Consider the following 24,985-nt stretch of genomic DNA (forward strand, 5'->3'; position numbering starts at 1 on the left):
TGCTCGGCCCGTTTCCCCGCTCGTCCAACGGTAACCGCTGGATTATAGTGTGCGTTGATCACCTCACCTGTTACTGTGAGACCGCCGCCCTACCTTGCGCCACCGGTGCTGAGGTCTCGCTCTTCCTTCTTCGTGCTGTCATCCTCCGGCATGGACCTCCTCGAGTTGTTATCAGTGACCGCGGTCGCCAGTTTACGGCAACGTTGTGGAAGAGCTTCTGCGTCTTAGTTCATGCCATTTTCGCCACTCGACGCCGTACCACCCCCAGACGAATGGACTGGTTCCTTTCTGTCAGACGCGTACGCTGATCGGCAACAGTGTCAGCATGGACACGAGTCCTGACCTGACGCTGAGCCGCTGTATCCGCAGCGTTACCTGGAACAGAACACATCATACACTGGGCAGTGATCATTACATTATACAAATCACTATCCCGTACAAACCACCACGTCACGCAAATACAACACACAAACTCATTAACTGGGATGCCTTTCGGTCTGTACGCACCGCCCTCCCAGACAGTCCCATCGCGGACATCGACGCATGGGTGCAATCACTCAGGCATGACGTTCACCACCACACGCGACACATTGAAACTACAACCGAAACCCCTACACTCGACACACGCCTAGCCCACCTCTGGGAAGCTTATCACAGCCTCCTGGAACGCTGGAAAGGCAAGAAACTTAACAGGACACTTAAAAAGCGGCTTGCCGCGCTGCAGACACAAATCCAACAACACTCTGAGGAGCTCTGCCGGTCCAACTGGGGACAGATATGTGACGGCATCGCAGGCAACCTGTCCAGCAAACGCGCATGGCAACTCCTCCGACACCTCATTGACCCCACACGCACCAAATCAGCAACCGAGCACCACGTTACACGCCTCACACACGAACACATGGACGATCCCGACACCCTCCTAGACACACTTCAAACCATGTACACCTCTCCAGGCGCCCCTACACCTCTACCCCACTACAGAGGACAAGCCAATCGCACACTCGACACCGACATCACGGAGACGGAAGTCAGAGCGGCCCTCCTGATTCTCCGCGCCAACTCCGCACCTGGTGCAGACAAAATCACAAACTCCATGCTCCGTAATCTGGACGACCGATCGATCACCCAGATTACGAAATACTTCAACCAGTGCTGGAGGGAGGGCAGCCTCCCGCAGTCGTGGCGCCACGCGAAGGTAATATTCATACCCAAACCCAACAAACCACTTCCCATTCAAAACCTTCGCCCGATTTCACTAACCTCATGCCTCGGGAAGCTCCTCGAGCATGTTGTATTAGCGAGACTCACAAGTCACATGGCGGACAACAATATTTACCCGCATAGCATGGTGGGATTCCGCCCCCATCTATCCGCACAGGACGCCATGCTGCAACTCACACATGACCTTTTTGACCCGCTTCTTCCAGGTCACACCAAGGCAGTCTTAGCTTTGGATCTTTCCAAAGCTTTTGATCGCATTGAACATCAGGCGATCATGACTGCTCTATCCCCCTTGAATGTGGGTGTGCGCACGTACGCCTACATTCAAGCATTCCTCACTGACCGCACGGCTGAGATACGCTTCGGCCCTCTGTCTTCCCCCTCCTACAAGCTTCAGAGTATCGGCACCCCTCAAGGGTCCGTCCTTTCCCCCTTTCTCTTTAACATTACCCTCATCCCCCTCGCCCGAAAATTGGCAACTATTCCCCACCTGAAGCACACTCTTTATGCCGACGATATCACCCTGTGGACCACCCACCGCAGTGACGGCGACATAGAGAACACCTTACAGGAAGCAGCCACCCTCACCCAAAATTACGCACGGACCATCGGACTGTCATGCTCCCCAGAGAAGTCCGAACTCTTCCTCATCCGGCCTAAGAACTACCGCTGTCCCCGCTCCCCATTGCCATTGAACTGAATGGTGACCCGGTACCTGAGGTCGGCACCCTCCATGTATTGGGCCTGCACATCCAGAACGATGGCAAGAACACCACCACTCTGAAGAAACTCAAGCAGGTTGTAGGCGCGATATCGCACCTCATCCGCAGGGTTTCGGGACATCATAGAGGCATGAAGGAGCGTGACCTATGTCGCCTCATTCATGCCTTTGTCCTCAGCCGTGTGCTGTACACTACACCATACTTAGGAACATCATAGAGGCATGAAGGAGCGTGACCTATGTCGCCTCATTCATGCCTTTGTCCTCAGCCGTGTGCTGTACACTACACCATACTTACAACTATCCAAACATGACATAAACGCTTTGGATGCTTTGATTCGCAAGGCATTCAAAGTAGCACTTCATCTTCCCCTCAACACACCCACAGACAGATTACTGGCCTGGGCCTCCACAACACGATCGGGGAGCTGGTGGAGGCCCACCGACAGGCCCAATACATCAGGCTCACAAAAACCTCCACAGGTCGGTATATCCTGGACTCCCTCGGAATCAGAATACCGGCCAACGACTCAACCCTCCTCGCCATCCCACGATCCCTTCACCGGGAGCTCCTCATGAGGCCGCTCCCGAGGAATATGCACCCGTCCCACCATGAGCAGCGCCGCAGAGCCCGTGCGAAGGCACTCCATCGAGCGTACGGCTCCCAGCCGGACGCCGTATGGGTGGACGCTGCCTGCACGGGTGATGAAGCGACAGCAGCTGTGGTGGACTCCTCTTTATCTGCCCTCATCACATTACCTCTCCCTCCAGAACCCTCCCCAGAGGCTGCAGAGGAAGGCGCCATTGCACTCGCTATTACCCGCACGGAAGCCCGGTACATTTTCAGTGATTCAAAAACTGCGATTATAAATTTTGCTCGAGGCCGCGTCCATGTCCCAGCTTTTGGCATACTGGACTCGCCCGATGCACCCCCGCCCCGCCAAGTGGAGCTGATATGGGTGCCTGCGCACTCCGCGAAACCCGGAAACGAGGCCGCCAACCTTTTAGCCCGAGGTTCTTTAAACCGGGCTCAGGTGGCCTCGGATGCGGGATTCACGAAGGATCGCATGCACTCATTCAGTGAGCTGACCCAGGTATACAGAGGCTCACGCCAGCTCTACCCTCCGCCCCACCCCTCCCTAGATAACAGACACGCAACACTCTGGCGCAGATTACACACACTCTCCCCTCGCCCCTTACCCTAGCCCACTATCAGCCCTCCTTCCCTACTCCGGCATGCGCCCTATGGCCAGAACCCTTCGCTTCTTCCCTCCACATCCTTTCCCTCTGCCCGGCGGACCCTCCCCCGCGGGACCTAGAGAACCTCAAGACCTGGGAGGACTGGGAGACGCTGCTGCGCTCGGAGGACCCGGCCGTGCAGACCATCGCCACCGGCCGGGCAGCCAGTGTTATGGACATCAGGAACATAAACACTTGAGTGGAGTGGCACGGCCGCTCGATCTCCCTCCTTGGGAGCGGCCTGCCGAGTCGCGGAGCAGACAAAGGGGAGTGTGTGATGCGGCTAATTGCCATTTCGGCCGCTAGGGGCGCCAAGCATCGGTGAAACGCTCCCGGCAGGCCGGCGCGGTCGGAGGCTCGGAAGCTGAGGCTTTGTGTGTTTTATCTTGAGTTTACGTGGTGTTCCTGTTCGAACTTCACTGCGCTCAGGAGCGTGCGTCGAAGACAAGCATTGTGAACTCTTTTTCTGAGTGTAGCTGCGCACAACACTGGCGAATAATCGTAAACGCGGTGCCTTGTCGTACGCTTTCGTCGAGCGAAAGAATGCTCCTCGGTAAGCTCTGTTGCACGTGCTCCTACGACGATTGCGTAAGCTACGTTTTTTGCCAGATCCTCTAAGGGGTTTTCGATAATGCCTAAAAACTGTTGTGTGCCGCGCTGCCTATCAAATGCTGCAAGAAACCCGGAACTTTGTTACCATGAACTACCGTCCAATGCAAACCTTCGGGAGGAGTGGTTACGCAACATCTCGCGGCAAGGTGGTGACAAGGGCAGCCAGTGGCAACCGAACTCCAGAGCAGTTGTACGCTCACTGCATTTCAATCAGGAGGATTATCGACAAGGACCGCCATGCGACGTGCTCCGTCCTCGATAATCAGGAGGATTATCGACAAGGAACGAAGCGCAAGTTGCTCAGGCCGACGGCGGTTCCGACGAATTTTCCCTTCTATCCCACATATAAACAGCCGGTGACTTCAAAGAAGCGGAGAACGCTTCGTCGTGCGCAACCTGACGTTCTCATATCTCAGACGACCGGCACTTTAGAAGGTAAATCGGGAGGAATGAATGCGGAAGACAAATCAGCACACTCAGATTTCAGCACTGAACACGGCGGAAGCGAAAGTTTCAGAGTCCAGTCAGCTGTAGCAGAAAGCCATTCTTCGGACGATTGCATTGGTGTAGAGGTATGTCGGATAAAGGAGTGTAAAGACGGAGAATGTCAGACGTCATTCAATTTGACAGGATTTTTCGACGAGACTAAAAGAAAAGCTCATCGCTTTGAAATGCAAACCCGAAGACTTAATGAGCGACTGCAAAAGCTGCAAGAAAGTTATGACGAAGTCCGCCAACGATTGAAACGTTATGAAGATGACCGAGCTGTGCAGGCCGCAGTGAACATGTCCAAGGCTGCAGCAGACGGTGACAAGACTGCTAAATTTGTCTTGGAACAGGTCATGAACTTTGACAAAGCAAGACCAGCTTGGGACGAGCCAACATTGAGAGAGTGTATATTATGGAAAGCAACGTCCTCTAAAGGATACGACTTGGTGCGCGGAAGAAAGCTTCTGAAACTGCCGTGCCGAAGCAGGCTGCAGAAGTTTGTTGGGTCGTCTACGGGAGAGACCGGAGTCACGAGCCTCATCAAGGAACGACTGCAGGTAGAGAGGGAAGGTATGAAATCGGAAAAAGAAACATACTGCAGCCTCATCATTGACGAAATGTCGATCCAGCAGAAAGTAATTTATGATCGTCAGGTAGACAAAATATTTGGGCTGGTTGACACTGTGTGCGAGGCTAGAAAAGGTGCTAGTGAAGTGGCCACTAGACTCCTTTGTTTTGTCGTAAGAGGGCTGTCCACACCCTATGTTATTCCGGTCGGTTACTTTTTTACAAGAAACCTCAAGCATGACCAGCTCCTCACTATGACGCTAAGTGTCATCAAGGCGGTTGAAGAGGCAGGAATCCGCATTGTTCGTGTTGTCACCGACAACCACCAGACCAACACCGCAATGTTCCGCGACATGTCCGAGGACAATACACTCCAACCTGTTGTTCGTCATCCAGTACGCGAAGGTGACCCTCTGTTCCTCTCATTTGATCCCAATCATCTCATCAAGAACCTGAGAACCAACCTGCTGGAAAGAGAGATGTTTGATGGTGTAGAGCCCATTAGAGGTGGTTTTTTCCTCCACACTTTATATGAGATTCAGGAGCAGTTGTTGGTCAAGCCGGTGCGATTATTAAGCCGAGCTCACGTGCAGCCAAACAATCTAGAAAAAATGAAGGTATGCCGCGCAACATTAATATTTTCACCTGTCGTAATCAACACCTTGGAGTACCTTCAGGAGCATCCTCACTCACACGAAAAAGCATCAGAATTCCGCGACTGCGGATCGACCATCGCATTTATGAAGGCAATAAGTATGTGGTACGACCTTCACGACATCTCCACTTGGAAGTCAAGGCAAACACCATTCGTCGAAGCAGATGACGATCGGCTAACCTGGCTTCAGGTCGACTTTATCAGTTTCCTTGAAAACATCAAAGTCCGAAGTGGGGAGTCTCGTGCGAAGTTCCTCACTAAGGAGACTTATGAAGCCACTGTCATGACGACGAGATCAACAGTCGCTGTGGTCGAGTATCTGCTGACGGATCTCGGGCAAGTATAAATTTCACTAAACTTGCTTATTTAATTGTAGCCGTTTAGTCCATGGCTCAAGAAAAAAAAAAAACTGGCGCAGTACTAGCCTTTGATGTTCTCATTTAATTGCCTTTTTTTTTAGCTTCAAGTACGTGCTCACCCGGCCCTTTAACAGTGACCCAGTTGAGTCCCTGTTCAGTTGCTTCCGCCAGTTCAACGGTGGCAACGACCGAGTAGACGCCAGAACAGCTGTCTCCACGGCGGAAAAGTTGCTTAAGGCAAGTCAGATATTGTAATCAAACTGAATACTTTTTTCACGAACGGGTGAAAACGTTATTTTGCAGGTAGGCATCTTGGAGGCTGCCAGGCATGGAAATGCACCTTCCAGCTCTGAGTGCCAAGCGGCACTGAGATGTGCGAACGTCACCTGCGAAGTGAAAAATCCAGCAGTTCCAGAAGATGCCCTGGCTGTGCTTTGGAAAATTCAGCACGTCATGAAGTACGACGAAGTACCTTCGGAAATTGAGTTCGCGCCACTCACGTACTTGGCTGGCTACCTTGTCTTTGTTTGTGAAAGAAAGGTAAGCATATTTATTTTGAAACCAAGCGGCGGTAAATTACGCACGTGACTACTTTTCCAGGTCACATGCCCTGAGTGTAAGCTGCTGCTTAAAGGAAAGCCTTCACGTGACGGAGCATACAAGTTCGTGTCCGGCCTTGACCAAGGAGGTCTGAGTTATGCGCGCCCTGAAGCTGTGTGGCTGTGCAAGCTCATCTGCACGTTCGTCGAGAGGGCCCTTACGTCAGCAAAGCTTCGTCGTTGTGCACGTATTTCCAAACTTCTTTCCAATGCCGTGCTTCCTCGCTTGAAGGACTGCCCTGTGATGTGGTGCAAAGACTGCATATACCCACAACACTGTGAAGAACTTTGTGAGATCTTTGTTAAGAAGCTGTTGAGGCCACTCCTAGCCAACTGGGCAGGAGACGTGAATAGCTCGCTGGAAAGTATCCTGAAACTTTCGCGGAAGCCTCTGTCCCGAAAAGTCTTGCGTCTATAGAGAGCACATGTTGGACGAGTGGTCTTATTAAAGTGTTTCTAGCTTTCATTTTTGTATGCTGCGTATATTTATTACTGTATCAAAGGTACACGAAGTATCCTTGTGCTGTTGTCAGATGTGCTGAATGTCTCGTGAGGAGACACATGGTTCGCCTTTAGCCCCTCCTCCTTGACATAATTCACAATATTGTCGCAAACTACAAGACTACAGAGCGAGCAGTGGTGAGTACAGGAGCGCTCGCGCAAGGCCCAGCACCATTAAATCATGCCATGGCCACTCGCCGTGTAGTCCAGTCTTCGGCTCGCCGTCACGTTACAACATGTATTTATGTCCTGCATAAGCGGAAATGTACGAAAAATCGTTACTGCTCGCCGTCTTTTATATACATCAACAATACTGAGTAAAAAAAAATTTCTAGTTATCTGAGGGCGCACTTTCTTCGAAAAAAGTAATAAGTGCGTCTTTGCCGTGAACAAAGAGCATGAGTTGAACATGCGTGGACAAAACAATGTCATTAGTCGTTATGGCAATCTCAGTTGCGTGTTCTGCATAGCTTTGTGTGCTGCGAAATTTACCGACCACGCGGATATCGACAAAGATCCGCGTACGCGACCGTGATCATTTTATTTGCGTTTCCAAAGGTGTGAAATTGTACCCGGCAACCCCGTTCCCTACTTTATACCATTATGAATACTACAGAATAAAGAACCAGTAGATCGAAATGTAATTTTTATTAAATTTCGGAGCCCTAACTCACAGGGCTCCGAGGCCCAGTGCATACCGCGAGGGGCAGTGCATACACCACAAAACTGCAGGCAACGATTCCGTTAGAAATGCGCACACCGCGCCGCCAGCGCTTCTACTCCTTCACCGATAGCCAGCGCCACGGCCGCCGCAGCGGCGCAAGCTGGTACTTAAGCCATCACAGGCCGGGAGGCGCTTTCGGCAGGCCGCTCCCAAGGAGGGATCGAGCGGCCGTGGGAGTGGGGTCGTTCGGGGACCCTGGGGCGTGCCCCGAATTCCTGTTGTAATAAAGTTTTCTCTCTCTCTATGATTTACCTTCACCTCTTCCTTTTTTTCTCTCACTCCCTCCCCATCGCTTCTCTTTAGGCGCTTTTCGAGTGTGCCCTGAGATGTCAGACAATTACTGCACTGCGCGATTTCTTTTCCGCAAAAAATAAAATAAAAATTGGCGGGGCTTAGCTTTGGTTAAGCCTGGTAGGTGGCGAAAGCGCGCAGCGCCTCCAACTGAAGGAACGCAGTGCGCCGCGTCTACAGGTCACGCGTGGCTACCGGTTTTTTGATGAAAGGAAATGGCGCAGTAATTCTCTGTCATCTCGGTGGATACCCTAACCGCACCGCAAAGGAAGGGAGGAACGCCACAACCCGTTCGGCGCGACGCCTTGTTGTTGCGATTGAAAGAAAGAGAATTTGTAGAACGCCGCCGGGCTCGCCGTTCTGCGGCATAGCCGCGTTGCTTAGCTAACCGCTCTTGCCTTTCTTCATCTGTCTCCTCGGCCAACACGCCTCGGGACTTCGCCGGCGTTTGTGCGCAGCACGTCGCTCCAGCGACGCCTTGTACAACTCCTCAGACATGTCAGCGGAGCGCGCCTGCAGCGCCCCGTTTATCCTCTCCTAGCGAGCACCCTCACACGGAGGGCCGAGGAGGCCGTCACGTGGTAGCTGCAGCGCCGAGCGAAGGAACGACTACGGCCGAACAGGGGCCGTATTACGGAACTGTCAAATCAAAAACTTGTCAAAAACGCGTCAAAAACTCGTCAAAAAGCCCCGCCGTAGTCGCGCTCCTATTGGTCGGCTGTGGCCGGCGGCCATGTTGCTTTCTTGCGTCATGGGTGGCTGACGTTTACGTCACGGACATGACAGAAGTGATGACGTTGCACGCCTAATTATGCAGGCGCATTTTGACGATTTTTTTTGACGGCTTCGAGGCGGTCAAAATTGGACCGTTCCGTTTTTGACAGAAAATGTCGGCGGCGGCAGCGGCGTCGTATGTGGCTGAGGCGGCTACGGCGACGCGAGCAACGGCGAAGGAGGGCGCACGAAGACGCGTTTGACTTGCCGGACGAGCTGTTCCGACGCCTTTTTCTACTGGAGAGGCAGACTGCGGTGTGGCTCTGCGACGAACTCGGCGATGAATTTGGAGGTTTGCGTGCGAATGCGCTGTCGGTGCAGCGGCGGGTGCTGTGTGCACAGCGGTTATTTGCGACCGGCGGCTTTCATGCAAGCTTCGGCAGCCGACGACACCTCTGTGCCACAGCTACATACAAATAAAACATGCTTATGCTGGCAAAGAACTTTATTTTCACCTGCAAATCGCACTTCGTGGCCGTCTTCTGTTTACCGGTCGAGGAAAAAGAAACAGACGACCACACATCACATACAACGCTTCACGCTTTGACACTTTTTTCATCGATCGTAAGAGCCGAACAACACAGACCTTAACAAGTTGGCTTCGTCGATTTTTGCGCACTTAGAACAACCGCACAGTACCTTGATTTTCGTCGCCACGTAAGAAAACAGTATCAAGGCGTGGAACAGCTGTTCACGTGCAAAGCGGCTTGACGTTTTACCGCCGTCTGCGCACCCCCGCGGCAGCAAAAGTTACCCACCAGGAAATTTAATAGCCTAAATTCTTGCGCTTCTTGTTTTTCTTAATATTTTTTAGCTTTAAACATCATTTTTTGGCAAAATAAAATAATAATTCTTTTTATCGCTGTGCATTTCTTTACTCTTTAAGCAAAAACTTAGCGGACGGTCCCTCGTCGTGCAGGCAAATGCTTCGGGGCGCAGCTCTGCTTTAATTGGCTGATTCCTCGTTGCGTCAATTTTGCGTCAGGCGTTGACGTCACATCGTTTCGTCATTTTTACGTCACTGCCAATAACTTTTGACAGATTTTTGAGAGAGAGAGAGAAAACTTTATTTACAAAGGAATTCGGGGCACGCCCCAGGGTCCCCGCACGACCCCACTGCACTCAAGTGTTTATGTTCCTGAGGTCCATAACACTGGCAGCACGGCCGGTGGCGATGGTCTGCACGGCCGGGTCCTCCGAATGCAGCAGGGTCTCCCAGTCCTCCCAGGTCTTGAGGTTCTCTAGGTCCCGCGGGGGAGGGTCCGCCGGGCAGAGCGAAAGGATGTGGAGGGAAGAAGCGAAGGGTTCTGGGCATAGGGCGCAAGCAGGAGTGGGGAAGGAGGGATGATAGTGGGTTAGGGTAAGGGGCGAGGGGAGAGTATGTGTTTGTAATCTGCGCCAGAGTGTTGCGTGTCTGTTATCTAGGGAGGGGTGGGGCGGGGGGTAGAGCTGGCGAGAGGCTCTGTATGCCTGGGTCAGCTCACTGAATGAGTGCATGCGATCCTTCGTGAATCCCCGATCCGAGGCCACCTGAGCCCGGTTTAAAGAACCTCGGGCTAAAAGGTTGGCGGCCTCGTTTCCGGGATTCCCGGAGTGCGCAGGCACCCATATCAGCTCCACTTGGCGGGGCGGGGGTGCATCGGGCGAGTCCAGTATGCCAAAAGCAGGGACATGAACTCGGCCTCGAGCAAAATTTAGAATCGCAGTTTTAGAGTCAGTTAAAATATACCGGGCTTCCGTGCGGGTTATAGCAAGTGCAATGGCGGCTTCCTCTGCAGCCTCTGGGGACGTATCTGGAGGGAGAGGTAGTGTGAGGAGGGTGGATGAAGAGGAGTCCACCGCAGCTGCTGTCGCTTCATCACCCGTGCAGGCAGCGTCCACCCATACGGCGTCCGGCTGGGGGCCGTACGCTCGATGGAGTGCCTTCGCACGGGCTCTGCGGCGCTGCTCATGGTGGGACGGGTGCATATTCCTCGGGAGCGGCCTGATGAGAAGCTCTCGGTGAAGCGATCGTGGGATGGCGAGAAGGGTTGGGTCGTTGGCCGGTATTTTGATTCCCAGGGAGTCCAGGATATACCGACCTGTGGAAGTTTTTGTGAGCCTGATGTATTGGGCCTGTCGGTGGGCCTCCACCAGTTCCCCGATCGTGTTGTGGAGGCCCAGGCCTAGTAATCTGTCTGTGGGTGTGTTGAGGGGAAGATGAAGTGCTACCTTGAATGCCTTGCGAATCAAAGCATCCAAAGCGTTTATGTCATGTTTGGATAGTTGTAAGTATGGGGTAGTGTACAGTACACGGCTGAGGACAAAGGCATGAATGAGGCGACATAGGTCGCGCTCCTTCATGCCTCTATGATGTCCCGAAACCCTGCGGATGAGGTGCGATATCGCGCCTGCAACCTGCTTGAGTTTCTTGAGGGTAGTGGTGTTTTTGCCATCGTTCTGGATGTGCAAGCCCAATACACGGAGGGTGCCAACCTCAGGTACCGGGTAACCATTCAATTCAATGGCAATGGGGGAGCGGGGACAGCGGTGGTTCTTAGGCCGGATGAGGAGCAGTTCGGACTTCTCTGGGGAGCAAGACAGTCCGATGGTCCGTGCGTAATTTCGGGTGAGGGTGGCTGCTTCCTGTAAGGTGTTCTCTATGTCGCCGTCACTGCCGTGGGTGGTCCACAGGGTGATATCGTCGGCATAAAGAGTGTGCTTGAGGTGGGGAATAGTTGCCAATTTCCGGGCGAGGGGTATGAGGGTTATGTTAAAGAGAAAGGGGGAAAGGACGGACCCTTGAGGGGTGCCGATACTCTGAAGTGTGTAGGAGGTGGAAGACAGAGGCCCGAAGTGTATCTCAGCCGTGCGGTCAGTCAGGAATGCTTGAATGTAGGCATACGTGCGCACACCCACATTCAATGGGGATAGAGCAGTCATGATCGCCTGATGTTCAATGCGATCAAAAGCTTTGGAGAGATCCAAAGCTAAGACTGCCTTGGTGTGACCTGGAAGAAGCGGGTCAAAAAGGTCGTGTGTGAGTTGCAGCATGGCATCCTGTGCGGATAGATGAGGGCGGAATCCCACCATGCTATGCGGGTAGAGATTGTTGTCCGCCATGTGACTTGTGAGTCTCGCTAACACAACATGCTCGAGGAGCTTCCCGAGGCATGAGGTTAGCGAAATCGGGCGAAGGTTTTGAATGGTGAGTGGTTTGTTGGGTTTTGGTATAAATATTACCTTCGCGTGGCGCCAGGACTGCGGGAGGTTACCCTCCCTCCAGCACTGGTTGAAGTATTTCGTAATGTGGGTGATCGATTGGTCATCCAGATTACGGAGCATGGAGTTTGTGATTTGGTCTGCACCAGGTGCGGAGTTGGCGCGGAAAGTCAGGAGGGCCGCTCTGACTTCCGTCTCCGTGATGTCGGTGTCGAGTGTTGGATTTGCTTGTCCTGTGTAGTGCGGTAGAGGTATGGGGCCGCCTGGAGATGTGTACATGGTTTGAAGTGTGTCTAGAAGGGTGTCGGGATCGTCAATGTGTTCATGTGTGAGGCGTGTCACGTGGTGCTGTGCTGCTGATTTGGTGCGTGTGGGGTCAATGAGGTGTCGGAGGAGTTGCCATGCTCGTTTGCTGGACAGGTTTCCGGCGATGCCGTCACATATCTGTCCCCAGTTGGATCGACAGAGCTCCTCAGAGTGCTGTTGGATTTGTGTCTGCAGCGCGGCCAGCCGCTTTTTAAGCGTTCTGTTGTGTTTGTTGCCTTTCCAGCGTTCCAGGATGCTGTGATAAGCCTCCCAGAGGTGGGCTAGGCGTGTGTCAAGGGTCGGTGTTTCGGTTGTAGTTTCAATGTGTCGTGTGTTGTGGTGAACGTCATGCTTGAGTGATTGCACCCATGCATCGATGTCTGCGATGGGAGTGTCTGGGAGGGCAGTGCGTGCAGCGCGAAAGGCATCCCAGTTAATGAGTTCGTGTGTCATATTTGCGTGACGGGGTGGTTTGTATGGGACAGTGATTTGTTTAATGTAATGATCACTGCCCAGTGTATGTTGTGTTCTGTTCCAGGTAACGCCGCGGATACAGCGGCTCAGCGTCAGGTCCGGACTGGTGTCCATGCTGACACTGTTGCCGATCCGCGTAGGCGTCTGAAACGTGTTGTGCACAGTGAGTTGGAGGTTCTGCAGGAGCAGCCAGAGCCTGCGACCTCGATGTGTCGTGGTTGTGTATCCCCAGTCAGTATGCTGACTGTTGAAGTCCCCACCGATGAGTAGGGGATGTTTCCCTGCTAGATGGTGTAGCTTTCGCAGAAGTGATTCTAGCGGGGCCATCGGCAGGGACGGGGGGTGGTATATGTTTGCTATAAATATAGAAGGAAGTGAATGTGTGTGATGTAATACGGGCCACGAGTTGGGGCCCCTGCTGTCCTCTGGTTGTGACGTCACGCTGTCACGTGAGCGAAGAAACGACCTCCACCGACGGCAGAAATGTGCTAGCAGTATTGCTTTCGCAATAAAAAAAACTTAAACTTCACACCTCACAGGGATGAGTAGCAGAGCGTTCGGAACAACTCCGCTCCGGGCGGTCAGCTGAAGCGACCAAACGTGTGCTACCTCCAACTTCAACATTTATAGCGTCAATCCATAATAAATTCACCAAGTGCGCACAACACCATGGACTTGTGATGGAGCCAAATGCTGCATGCCCAGACGATGTACGTCCCTTTCAGAAACCTGCGAAAGTGTACGAAGTGGATCAGAAAGTTTATGCGTACTGTTAGAAAGCATTCAACTCTGCTTCTTTCTGTGTTACTTGCGACATACAATTTCTAAACCAGCGAGGTTTTTTTAGTGAGGTCCATGTGTACACGCAGAAAATGAAGCATTAGAGTAAAACGAAACCTTTAGAAAAAACTGGCGGGGACTTAGCTTTGGTTAAGCCTGGTAGGTTGCGAAAGCAAACGCAGGGACAACCACCACCACCTTCACTACGCCACCGCTTTATCTTTCTTCTTTCAACCCACCTTCCTCCCTTCCCTTACGGCGCGGTTCAGGTCTCCGCCGAGATATGTGAGACAGATACTGCGCCATTTCCTTTGCTCAAAAACCAATTTACGCCGCTAACGGAAGGAACGCGTCTAAAGGTCACGCGTGGCTTCCGCTCCGGCGGACGCTGTTGTTGCTGCAACGAGTGTCTTTTTTTTTCCTTTTTCTCTCTGCTCTGATCTCTTACCTCACCTCTATCTGCACGTGGCAGCGGTGGTGGCTTGGCTCGAGCCAGTAGCAGGCCCGTGCAATTTCCTTTTCATCCTTCTCTCAGTCACAACAACAACAACAACAACGGCCGCCGCTGAGCAACGACTCGACCTGGTAGCCCATCTGGATGGATGGATGGAAAAAAACATTATTGTTAATCAATTTCAAGTGTTCTTGACCCTTACGGGTCACTGGGCGCCGTGGTCGATCCTTGGTCCTGGATGCCGCACTTGACTGCTGCCATCGTGGCTCGGCGCACAAGGAATCGTTGCGCTTCCTCGTCCTCGTTGGCCAGCAAGCGCTCCCACTGCATCAAACTCGGGTGGTCTATTCTGGGTTCCAAGTCTGCCTTAGGGCAGGTCCGTGTGACATGCTCTAGTGTAGGTTTTCCCTGACACCACGGACATTCGCCTGTTTAATGTGCAGGGGAAATCTTATGTAGTTTGTGCAGGTGTGGGTAGGTACCTGGTAGCCCATCTCTCACCCTGGTATGACATCACGCTATGACGTCACTAGGCATGACATGACGTCAGAGGTCATTCTAAATATCACACGTGGCTACGGGCCGCCGCTGCGCGACGACTAGACTTGGTAGCCCATCTTTCACTCTAGTATGACGCCGCGCTATGACGTCATGAGGTATGGCATGACGTCATAGGTCATTCTAAATTTAACGCGTGGCTACCGGCCGCCGCTGCGTGACAACTCACCTTGGTAGCCCATCTCTCACCTTGGTATGGCGTCAGAGGTCATTCTAAAGGTCAAACGTGGCTACCAGCCACCGCTACGCAAAAGGACGTTCATGAGCATAGTATTAAGGCGAAAGCCTTTAATGGCTCATACTGTCGTGACCAAGACGTGTTAGCAAATTTGTCCGCATTTAAGATTGGTCATAATGGTCGAGACGTCACTGCGCGCGAATTTTGACGAGTGTCCACCGAAATATGAGACATCGTAAAAAAAACCAGCGCTTAAGAACACGGACAGAGGACAAGGTGAAACATACTGACAGCGCTGAACTTACAACTGAATTTTATTCATACGTAGGCAGTCAATTATACATTTACACAGATATAGGCAAAAAAATTGCTGAGGCTCAGCTTGGCTAAGCATTGGGAATGCGAAGCATATCAGGGCTTAGCTTGGTTTACCTTGGTTATGTTGTAGCTAGATTAATCCACGACAACACCAGAAGGTCATTCATCATCGTTTATTTTTTGCAAACCAATGAATACACTCTTGTGATATGTAAAGCTGTGATTTTGATTCCACCGCTCGACTGCATCCTTCTTCGGAGGCATCGTGTATGTACCGAGGGGGAGTTGTTGTTGTGACTGAGAGAAGGATGAAAAGGAATTTGCACGGGCCTGCTACTGGCTCGAGCCAAGCCACCACCGCTGCCACGTGCATATAGAGGAGAGTTAAAAGAGCAGAGGAAAGAGAATAAGGAAAGAAAAGACGCGCGTCGCAGCAACAACTGCGTCCGCCGGAGCGGACGCTGCTCGAAAAACAGATAAGCGGCCGAAGCCGCGCTCGCCGAAGCGAGGACAGATACTCTAAGTGTTGTTGTTGTGACTGAGAGAAGGATTAAGAGGAAATTGCACGGGCCTGCTACTGGCTCGAGCCAAGCCACCACCGCTGCCACGTGCAGATAGAGGAGAGTTAAAAGAGCAGAGGAAAGAGAATAAGGAAAGAAAAGACGCGCGTCGCAGCAACAACTGCGTCCGCCGGAGCGGACGCTGCTGAAAAAATCAGATAACCGGCCGAAGCCGCGCTCACCGTTGTTGTTGTTGTGACTGAGAGAAGGATGAAAAAGAAATTGCACGGGCCTGCTACTGGCTCGAGCCAAGCCACCACCGCTGCCACGTGCAGATAGAGGTGAGTTAAAAGATCACAGGAAGGAGAGAGAGGAAAGGAAAGACGCGCGTCCCAGCAACTACTGCGGCCGCCGGAGCGGACGCTGCTCAAAAAACAGATAAGCGGCCGAAGCCACGCTCGCCGAAGCGTTGTTGTTGTTGTTGTTGTTGTGACTGAGAGAAGGATAAAAAGGAAATTGCACGGGCCTGCTACTGGCTCGAGCCAAGCCACCACCGCTGCCACGTGCAGATAGAGGAGAGTTAAAAGATCAGAGGAAGGAGAGAGAGGAAAGGAAAGACGCGCTTCGCAGCAACAACTGCGTCCGCCGGAGCGGACGCTGCTCAAAAAACAGATAAGCGGCCGAAGCCGCGCTCGCCGAAACGAGAACAGATTGTTGTTGTTGTTGTGACTGAGAGAAGGATGAAAAGTAAAATTGCACGGCCCTGCTACTGGCTCTAGCCAAGCCACCACCGCTGCCACGTGCAGATAGAGGAGAGGTAAGAGATCAGAGGAAAGAGAAAAAGGCATGAAAAGACGCGCGTCGCAGCAACAACTGCGTCCGCCGGAGCGGACGCTGCTGAAAAAATCGGATAAGCGGCCGAAGCCGCGCTCGCCGAAGCGAGGACAGATAGAGTTGTTGTTGTTGTTGTGACTGAGAGAAGTAAGAAAAGGAAATTGCACGGGCCTGCTACTGGCTCGAGCGAAGCCACCACCGCTGCCACGTGCAGATAGAGAAGAGGTAAGAGATCAGAGGAAAGAGAAAAAGGAAAGAAAAGACGCGCGTCGCAGCAACAACTGCGTCCGCCGGAGCGGACGCTGCTCAAAAAACAGATAAGCGGCCGAAGCCGCGCTCACCGAAGCGAGCAGGACAGATAGAGAAGCGACCGCCTGTCTTATACAGATAGAGAGTTGTTGTTGTTGTGACTGAGAGAAGGATGAAAAGGAAATTGCACGGGCCTGCTACTGGCTCGAGCCAAGCCACCACCGCTGCCACGTGCATATAGAGGAGAGTTAAAAGATCAGAGGAAGGAGAGAAAGGAAAGGAAAGACGCGCGTCGCAGCAACAACTGCGTCCGCCGGAGCGGACGCTGGTCAAAAAATCTCTGCCTCTCCCGTAAACGAGAGTAGAGTAAGCATGAAATGTTTACGGGCCTAATGTCATCTCGGTGGACACCCGAACCGCACCGTACAGGAAGGGAGGAACGCCACCACCCGTTCAGCGCGATGCCTTGCCATTTAAACGCAAGGTTTTTTGAGGAAAGGAAATGGCGCAGTAATTCTCTGCCATCTCGGTGGACACCCGAACCGCACCGTAAAGAAGGGAGGAACGCCACCACCCGTTCGGCCAGCGCCTTTGGTTCGGCGCGATGCCTTGCCCTTTGAACGCAGCGCTTCTCCCCCGGGCCCCTGTGCGCCTGCGCGGCTTTGCTTCGATGCGCGAAGCCCCTAAGAGATCACGTATGAGAACGAAGTGTAACGTGGCACTTATGTGCTTTCTGCACGCGTTATTAGAAATCGGAAATTATAATTCCGTACATTATCAAACCCACAGCTCCACTGATATCTTGATAAACATTGAGAAGGCACTGGCAGCAGTTTTTTGTCTCGTTTGGAGACCAACCGGCGCTTGCATGCCGGTCGCGTAGGAGGGCTTAGAGAGTCTCGTTAAATCTCGTTAAGTCTCGTACGGTGCCCGGATGACTGGAATTCAGTGCCCGGATGAGTGGATTTCAGTGCCCGGTTGAGTGGATTTCAATGCCCGGATGAGTGGAATTCAGTGCCCGTATGAGTGGATTTCAATGCCCGGATGAGTGGATTTCAATGCCCGGATGAGTGGATTTCAATGCCCGGATGAGTGGATTTCAGTGCCCGGATGATGGCTCTTGGTCTCGGCGTGACGTCACCATACTGCCGACAACAGGGGCTAAAAGCATTTCATGCTTAAAACAGATAAGCGGCCGAAGCCGCGCTCGCCGAAGCGAGAACAGATACTACAGATAGTTGTTGTTGTTGTGACTGAGAGGAGGATGAAAAGGAAATTGCACGGGCCTGCTACTGGCACGAGCCAAGCCACCACCGCTGCCACGTGCAGATAGAGGAGAGCTAAAAGATCAGAGGAAAGAGAAAAAGGAAAGAAAAGACGCGCGTCGCAGCAACAACTGCGTCCACCGGAGCGGACGCTGCTCAAAAAGAAGCGGCCGAAGCCGCGCTCGCCGAAGCGAGAACAGATACTCCTCTACAGATAGATGTTGTTGTTGTTGTTGTGACTGAGAGAAGGATGAAGAGGAAATTGCACGGGCCTGCTACTGGCTCGAGCCAAGCCACCAGCGCTGCCACGTGCAGATAGAGGAGAGTTCAAAGATCAGAGGAAAGAGAAAAAGGAAAGAAAAGACGCGCGTCGCAGCAACAACTGCGTCCGCCGGAACGGACGCTGCTCATAAAAAAATAGCGGCCGAAGCCGCGCTCGCCGAAGCGAGAACAGATACTCCTTCCCCCTCTACAGATAGAGAAGCGACCGCCTCCTCTTATATACTCCAATATGACCCCATAATGTCACGTGGTGTGACGTCACGGCGTCACGTGGCGTGACGGCTAGGGGTCCTACCCTTATAAAAATTTCTATAGAAAGTCCATAGACTGTCTATAGACTTTAGTCTATGAAGTCCATAGACTGTCTATAGACAAATCCTTTAGACTGGTCTATAGACAGTCTATAGATTTATGGCCATACACTTTTAGTAGACTTTTGTCTATAGACAGTCTATAGACAAATGTCTACTGAAAGTCTATAGGTCTATAGGAAGTCTATAGACACATGTCTATAGACAGTCTATAGACGATCTACAGACTTATGGTCATACATTTCCTATAGAGTTGTCTATAGACCATCTATAGACACTTGTCTATAGACGGACTATAGACGACCTATAGACTTATGGCCAGAGACTTCCTGTAGATTACGGTCTATAGACAGTCTACAGACAAAAGTCTACTGGTCCAGTAGACATATGTCTACAGACTGTCTATAGACATTCCATAAGTGTGTGGCCTGGCAGTGCTATAGACCATTGTCTATAGACAGTCTATAGATCTCTGTCTACTAAACTATTAGTAGACCATTATCTATAAACTGCCTATAGACAGTCTACAACCGTTGAAAAAAGTCACCAGACAGAGTTCACAAATGACACAATCAATATACTTACAAATTTAGTTTTATTTCCAAGCTATCCAGGCTGAGAATATGCAATACATGGACCATAAGAATGCACCACAATAACATAAATGTTGAAAGTAACAGTCCGGCTAGTTTCCTCAGAAGCAATCTTGCGGCCTGTTGTCTGCAGTCAATCATCCGGGCATGTTCACCTGTACAGCACAAAGGAAAAAAATAACAGAGGAACTGAAAAAAAAATTCCCATTCCATCTCTACACATGTGCTTTACAATGCAAGGCATATCCTGGCTATGCCATTCTAGAAAGGCAATCTTGATCTTTTGGTTTGGTTTTATGGGGTTCAAAGACCCAAGTTGACAGGCTGCGTGAAAGGCTGCGGAATAGTTTCAGCCAACTGTGCAGAGTACACAGGCCTTTAGCATTTTGCCTCTATTAAAATGCGACCGCCTAAGCCCGAATCGAACGTGCATCTTTCAGGTCGCGAGACGAACATGATAGCCACTGAGCTATCACGCCGGCACAATAATTTCAGTAAATACACGACAGATTATAAGTGTCTTCATAAAACATTGTAACAAAGACCCATAATCCCTGGAGCACTCTACTCTGAATCCAGTACTGATGCTGATTTGTGTATGGCAATAAATCCTTTTACATTATTTGTAACAGAAGACTTCGAACAATTGTGCCACATATCTGCATTGACTCGCAAGGAGTGTTTAAGAATGCCACCTCCATAAAATACAGATTCAGTGCACCTTACACAGGGATCCAAAAAGGAGAATATTGCAGCATTTATTCTTATAACCGCTATAGAAGAAGCACTTCAAAATACCCTGCTTGAAGCCTGGTATACCCGGCCAAATTTTTAACTGGCTCTGGTGTTGCATCGCTAAATGCACCTTGTAAAAAAGGTGCCTTTTAGCTACACTGCTGGCATATTCATGCTGTAATTTGACGAGTGAAATGTCATTTCATGGTTCCTTTTTGTTCATATAATGTTTGAGTGCAGTACTTGCGTGATTAGATCAACGTTATCAGAAATATTCGTCTGCCACTACGAACAGCTGAAACAAGCGGCAGACGCAGCAATGAATCTGGTCCATACGGCCTCATCCTCTGGGTAAACTACCACTCCATTCATGGCGGACAAGTCGTTTACCCAGAGTAAGTGCAAATGCGCCACCAGAGCCACCAGAACCATTGCTGCGTATTCCGCTTGTTTCGGCTGTTCGTAGCAGCAGACGATGAACATTTCTGATAACTTTGATCGAAACACGCAAGTACTCCACTCAAACGCTATCTTAACAAAAAGAAACTATGAAATCCCATCTCACGTGTCAAATTACAACATGAATATTCCAGCAGTGCAGCCAAAAGGCACCTTTTTTACAAGGTTCATTTATCGATGCAACACCAGAGCCAGTTAAAGATTTGGCCGGGTGTACGTAAGCCGATACACAAACGGGCACAAGCTATACAAAACCAGGCAGGCAGAAGCAACCAGTTCACAGATTTGCGCCTATAACTTGAAGCACAAAGATGGAACAGCATACTCATACATCTGCGCGCGATCTTAGAAACAAGCGGGTTGCAGCGCTTCCATGCCGCGCTCACAAAACTCATACAGCACACAGAGGCTGCAGCTGCGCCGTTTCAAAAGCAGTCCCGAGTTTGAGACAACAAATTACTGTCACGATAAAATACCGCCTGAAATTCACTTAGTTTTTCCTTCAAGTGCAGCCCCAACAGCTCAGTAAAGAGGAGTGTTTCTTGCATGGAGGTAGCCTAACCCAACGCTGCTAGAAAAATCAACGAAAGCATTGAACGCGCTCAAAGTAGGAAGTATTTAAATGAAACAATTAACGCTTTAAACAGGCGCAGCTATAATAACACGAGAGCTTAATTTAATTTTAGGCGCAAATAAGCGGCGAATTACATCGGCGCTTTCGTAACTTAGCAGTCTGAAATCAGAAACACATACTTTGCCTCTCGCGCGCAATGGTATTAGAGAAATCTGAGCACGCGTGAGCGGGATTCATGAACGAACCACTCGGAACGAAATGTAAGCCACCTCTTGTCGAGCCGACCTTTACCCAGCTTTCAAAATGAAGTGCCCGCAGGCCAGCGGGGGCGGCCAACGGCTCTGATGACAGACATGGAGGAATCCGTACGTGTGCAACGAAGGGGAGACGGGATGGAGCTCGTGGGTTCTTCGCGGTGTTTGAGCACGCCGGCCATTCGCGCCGGCAATGAATTTTATACCATCACACTATAAGCATTCCTCCAGCGCCGCTTGACTACAACTTTGACAAGCGTCTCGCGCTCCAGTCTGTAGCGTTACAAGACACCTTTGCTGAAACGTCGGCGTCCACGACGCGCACCGAGCGAGCGTCCATACGTGGCAAGGAAATGCACACCTCAAAAAGAACCGCACTCCAAGGTCCAGACAGGCGATAACACAAAGATTAGAAAATAAACGTAATCCACCACAGAACGAGAGTGTATACTCCGAGAGTACTTTTTCGGAGGTGCAAAGTAAATTGAGCTCACACGGCGCTAACTAACGCACAGTTCCATTTCGGCCGTCATTCACAGGCTAAACGACATTTCTGGCCGCGCATCTACCTTGAAACCCGAAAACTCTAGCAGACAGCTCGCGAGGAGCGGCTTATCATCAAGGGCATCGCACAGACTGCCTTTCCGCGCGTTAGTAAAGACAGCGGCACAGAGATAAGCGGCATTAGTCGAGAACCCGATGGCTTCCGCCTTAGAAACGAAGATAGAACGTTTGTCACTGCGCACATAATCTGTTCTGCACACACAACTCTGCTTAGAGTGGTTTAGGAGACCAAATGAATAAAATATAAACGTATAGACTTACCGTAAGCGGACGATGAAGCTGGATTTTGAAGAAAACGTAATCCACGAACAAAACGCCGACGCCACCGATGCAGCCACGCACAGGGTTGTTTGCAGCCCGAATGATTTTCCACCGTCTCGCGGTAAAACGGTAAAACGTGAAACAGAAACCCATTTCACGGTCGTATCTTTATCGCTCGCACTCTTGCCGTGTGCAGCTTGATCTGATATCGAAGACCACAGAAGGCAACTGGTTTATAAGCGTAAATTCTTCGCATACCCTCTAAAAACCTTATTGTTTTCGTGAAAACAGAACCGAAATCTAACTGCTTGACCGTATACGCGCCGCATCTCCCACCGAATAGTATGTGGTACAATTCTCAAATAATAATTATAATGTTGCATAGCATAACGTCTTTCTTTCGTGTGTTCGTGTTTAGAAAACTGATATGCTCGACATCAGCGTGTCATCGGCTCCGAAGCAACAGGTGCAAGGGTAGGAACGAAAAAATACTGGCTTTGTGATTGTTGCGTCGGTGCACTTATTCACGTGAATACAACTGCAAAGGTATAAATGGGAGATGTTAATCGCACAGAGGACTATTCTGAGGTGTTTCTAAGGGATGGGCGCTTCCTTGAATTCTCACACCCGTCTTTCCCCCTTTATTTTCAGGACATTTTAAAGAGAAATGTAGAAGCGTTGATGAAATGTTTCTGATTTCAGCGCGTTGGACAGTAACGATCGAAAGATGGAATGGAATTGTGTTGAGCGATTACTCTAAGGGACAGCGTATTCATTGATGTAAAACAGTTTTCGGCGCCCTTACTTCAGGAACGGCTGCCTTTCCGCGGCTTACTTGTTAGCATTAAATATTTAATTGTATTGACAATATACGTCACGAGATAACGAAAAGGAGCTTGTCGAGGGTCCTGAAAATATACAGGAGGGTGTTGTAATGTCCTCACGCAATACTTTTTTAATTTCCGTAATAGCGAAGGAGGTGGAGGACTCCCGACATAGTTGCGATCACCAGATGCAGGTCCCCGCAGCATGCAGTGCAAAAAAAATTGACATTGTTCTATACTTAGGCGAAAGTCAGTGTATCGAACATTGTTAGATAAAATTAGGATTGTTATAGACTGGTCTATAGACAGCAGACTATCTATAGTGTACAGCGCATAGACGAAAGGAAATTGAGGTAGTTGTAGACTGTAGTCTATAGAGAGTGTATAGACCGTCTATAGACGAAAGGAAATTGAAGCAGCTACAGACCGTAGTCTATAGAGAGTCTATAGACCGTCTACAGACGAAAGCAAATTGAGGCTATAGACCTTAGTCAATAGACAGTCTATAGACGATCTATAGACGGAAGAAAATTGAGCCAGCTATAGACTTTAGTCTATAGAACGTCTATAGACAAAAAGACATTGAGGCAACTATAGACCTTGGTCTATAGAGAGTCTATAGACCGTCTATAGACAAAAGGAAATTGTGGCAGCTATAGACCTTAGTCTATATCGAGTCTATAGACTGTCTATAGACGAAAGGAAATTTAAGCAATTATAGACTTTAGTCTATAGAGAGTCTATAGACAAAAGGAAATTGAGGCGGCTATAGACCTTAGGCTATAGCGAGTCTATAGACTGTCTATAGACGAAAAGAAATTGAGGTAGTTATAGACCTAAGTCTATAGGGAGTCTATAGACCGCCTATAGACGAAAGGAAATTGAGGTAGTTATAGACCTAAGTCTATTGGGAGTCTATAGACTGTCTATAGACGAAAGGAAATTGAGAGAGCTATAGACCTTCGTCTATAGATAGTCTATAGACCGTCTATAGACGAAAGGAAATTGAGACAGCTATAGACCTTCGTCTATAGATAGTCTATAGACCGTCTATAGACAAAAGGAAATTGAAATATTTATAGACTTAAGTCTATAGAGAATCTATAGACCGTCTATAGACTAAAAGAAATTGAGGCTGCTATAGACTTTAGTCTATAGAGAGTCTATAGACAGTCTATAGACAAAAGGATATTGAGACAGCTATAGACTTTAGTCTATAGATTTTCTATAGACTGTCTATAGACAAAAGTAAAGGTCTATAGGATGTCTATAGAGTCTATAAAAAGTCTATAGAAAGTCTATAGACCATTTTTATAAGGGTACGGCGACGGCGCGAGGTGGAGGCCGGCTCTCTCTTCCGATGTCACGTGGCGTGACGTCACGGTGTCACGTGGCGTGACGGCTAGGGGTCCCACGGCGACGGCGCAAGGTGGAGGCCGGCTCTCTCATCCGATGTCACGTGGTGTGACGTCACGGTGTCACGTGGTGTGACGGCTAGGGGTCCCGCGGCGACGGCGCGAGGTGGAGGCCGGCTCTCTCATCCGATGTCACGTGGTGTGACGTCAAGGTTTCATGTGGTGTGACGTCACGGTGTCACGTGGTGCGATGTCACGGTGTCACGTGGTGTGACGTCACGGTGTCACGTGGGGGTCCCACGGCGACGGCGTGAGTGGTAGCTCTAGCAATATGCTTCGCATAAAACGATGGATCACCAGAACTGACTCAACAAGCACGCCTTGCCCGTCGACTCTATCCCCTCTCTATCCCCGCCTATAACACGCCCAACAAATCCTCTGGAGGCGACTGCAGACCCGAACTCTTCCTACCCCTCAGCTTCTATCCTACTTCCGCCATGTTTCCCCCGAGTGCACTCTCTGCGGAGAATCGGACGCCACCCTGGACCACATCCTCTTCGGCTGCCCTGTCGATCCTCCCCCGCAGGGACAGCCCGCCATCGGTACGTGGGAGGAATGGGAGGCCCTCCTTGCGTCGCAGGACCCGGACGCGCAACTTCGCTGTGTGAGCCGGGGTGCCAGTGACTTGGCCCTACGTGGCGTGGACACATGCGCGTAATACAGGGTCTGTTCTGAAAGTAGAAGGACTGGTTTTTACTGGGCTAACGGGCCGACGAGAGGTGGTCTGCGCGTGCAGGATCGTTGAAGGGGGATATTGGGAATGCTAGGGAAAATCGGCAGTCGGCTCTAGGCCGTTGAAGAGAGGAGGTCGCTTGTACTGTGAACCCCTGTCGAAACGTCT

General features: G+C 50.6%; 1 protein-coding gene and 1 long non-coding RNA gene across 2 annotated transcripts; both read left to right on the plus strand.

Annotated features, from left to right (window-relative positions):
• Positions 1-4,865: 4,865 nt before the first annotated feature.
• LOC149338787 (uncharacterized) lies at positions 4,866-6,232 on the plus strand (the record flags this gene model as incomplete). Its single annotated transcript, XM_089550355.1, has 3 exons — positions 4,866-5,843; positions 5,968-6,103; positions 6,170-6,232. Coding segments are annotated over exons 1-3 (1,140 nt in total), but the record flags the coding sequence as incomplete, so codon positions are not given.
• A 1-nt stretch (position 6,233) lies between these two features.
• On the plus strand, positions 6,234-6,931 carry LOC149338788 (uncharacterized). The gene is made up of 2 exons (XR_016283760.1): positions 6,234-6,406; positions 6,467-6,931. It is a non-coding gene; the product is annotated as an uncharacterized LOC149338788 (long non-coding RNA).
• The last annotated feature ends 18,054 nt before the right edge of the window (positions 6,932-24,985 follow it).

Source organism: Amblyomma mixtum, chromosome 6 (genome assembly GCF_055824585.1).
Source record: "Amblyomma mixtum isolate Tamu chromosome 6, ASM5582458v1, whole genome shotgun sequence".
NCBI classification, from domain to species: Eukaryota; Metazoa; Arthropoda; class Arachnida; order Ixodida; family Ixodidae; genus Amblyomma; species Amblyomma mixtum.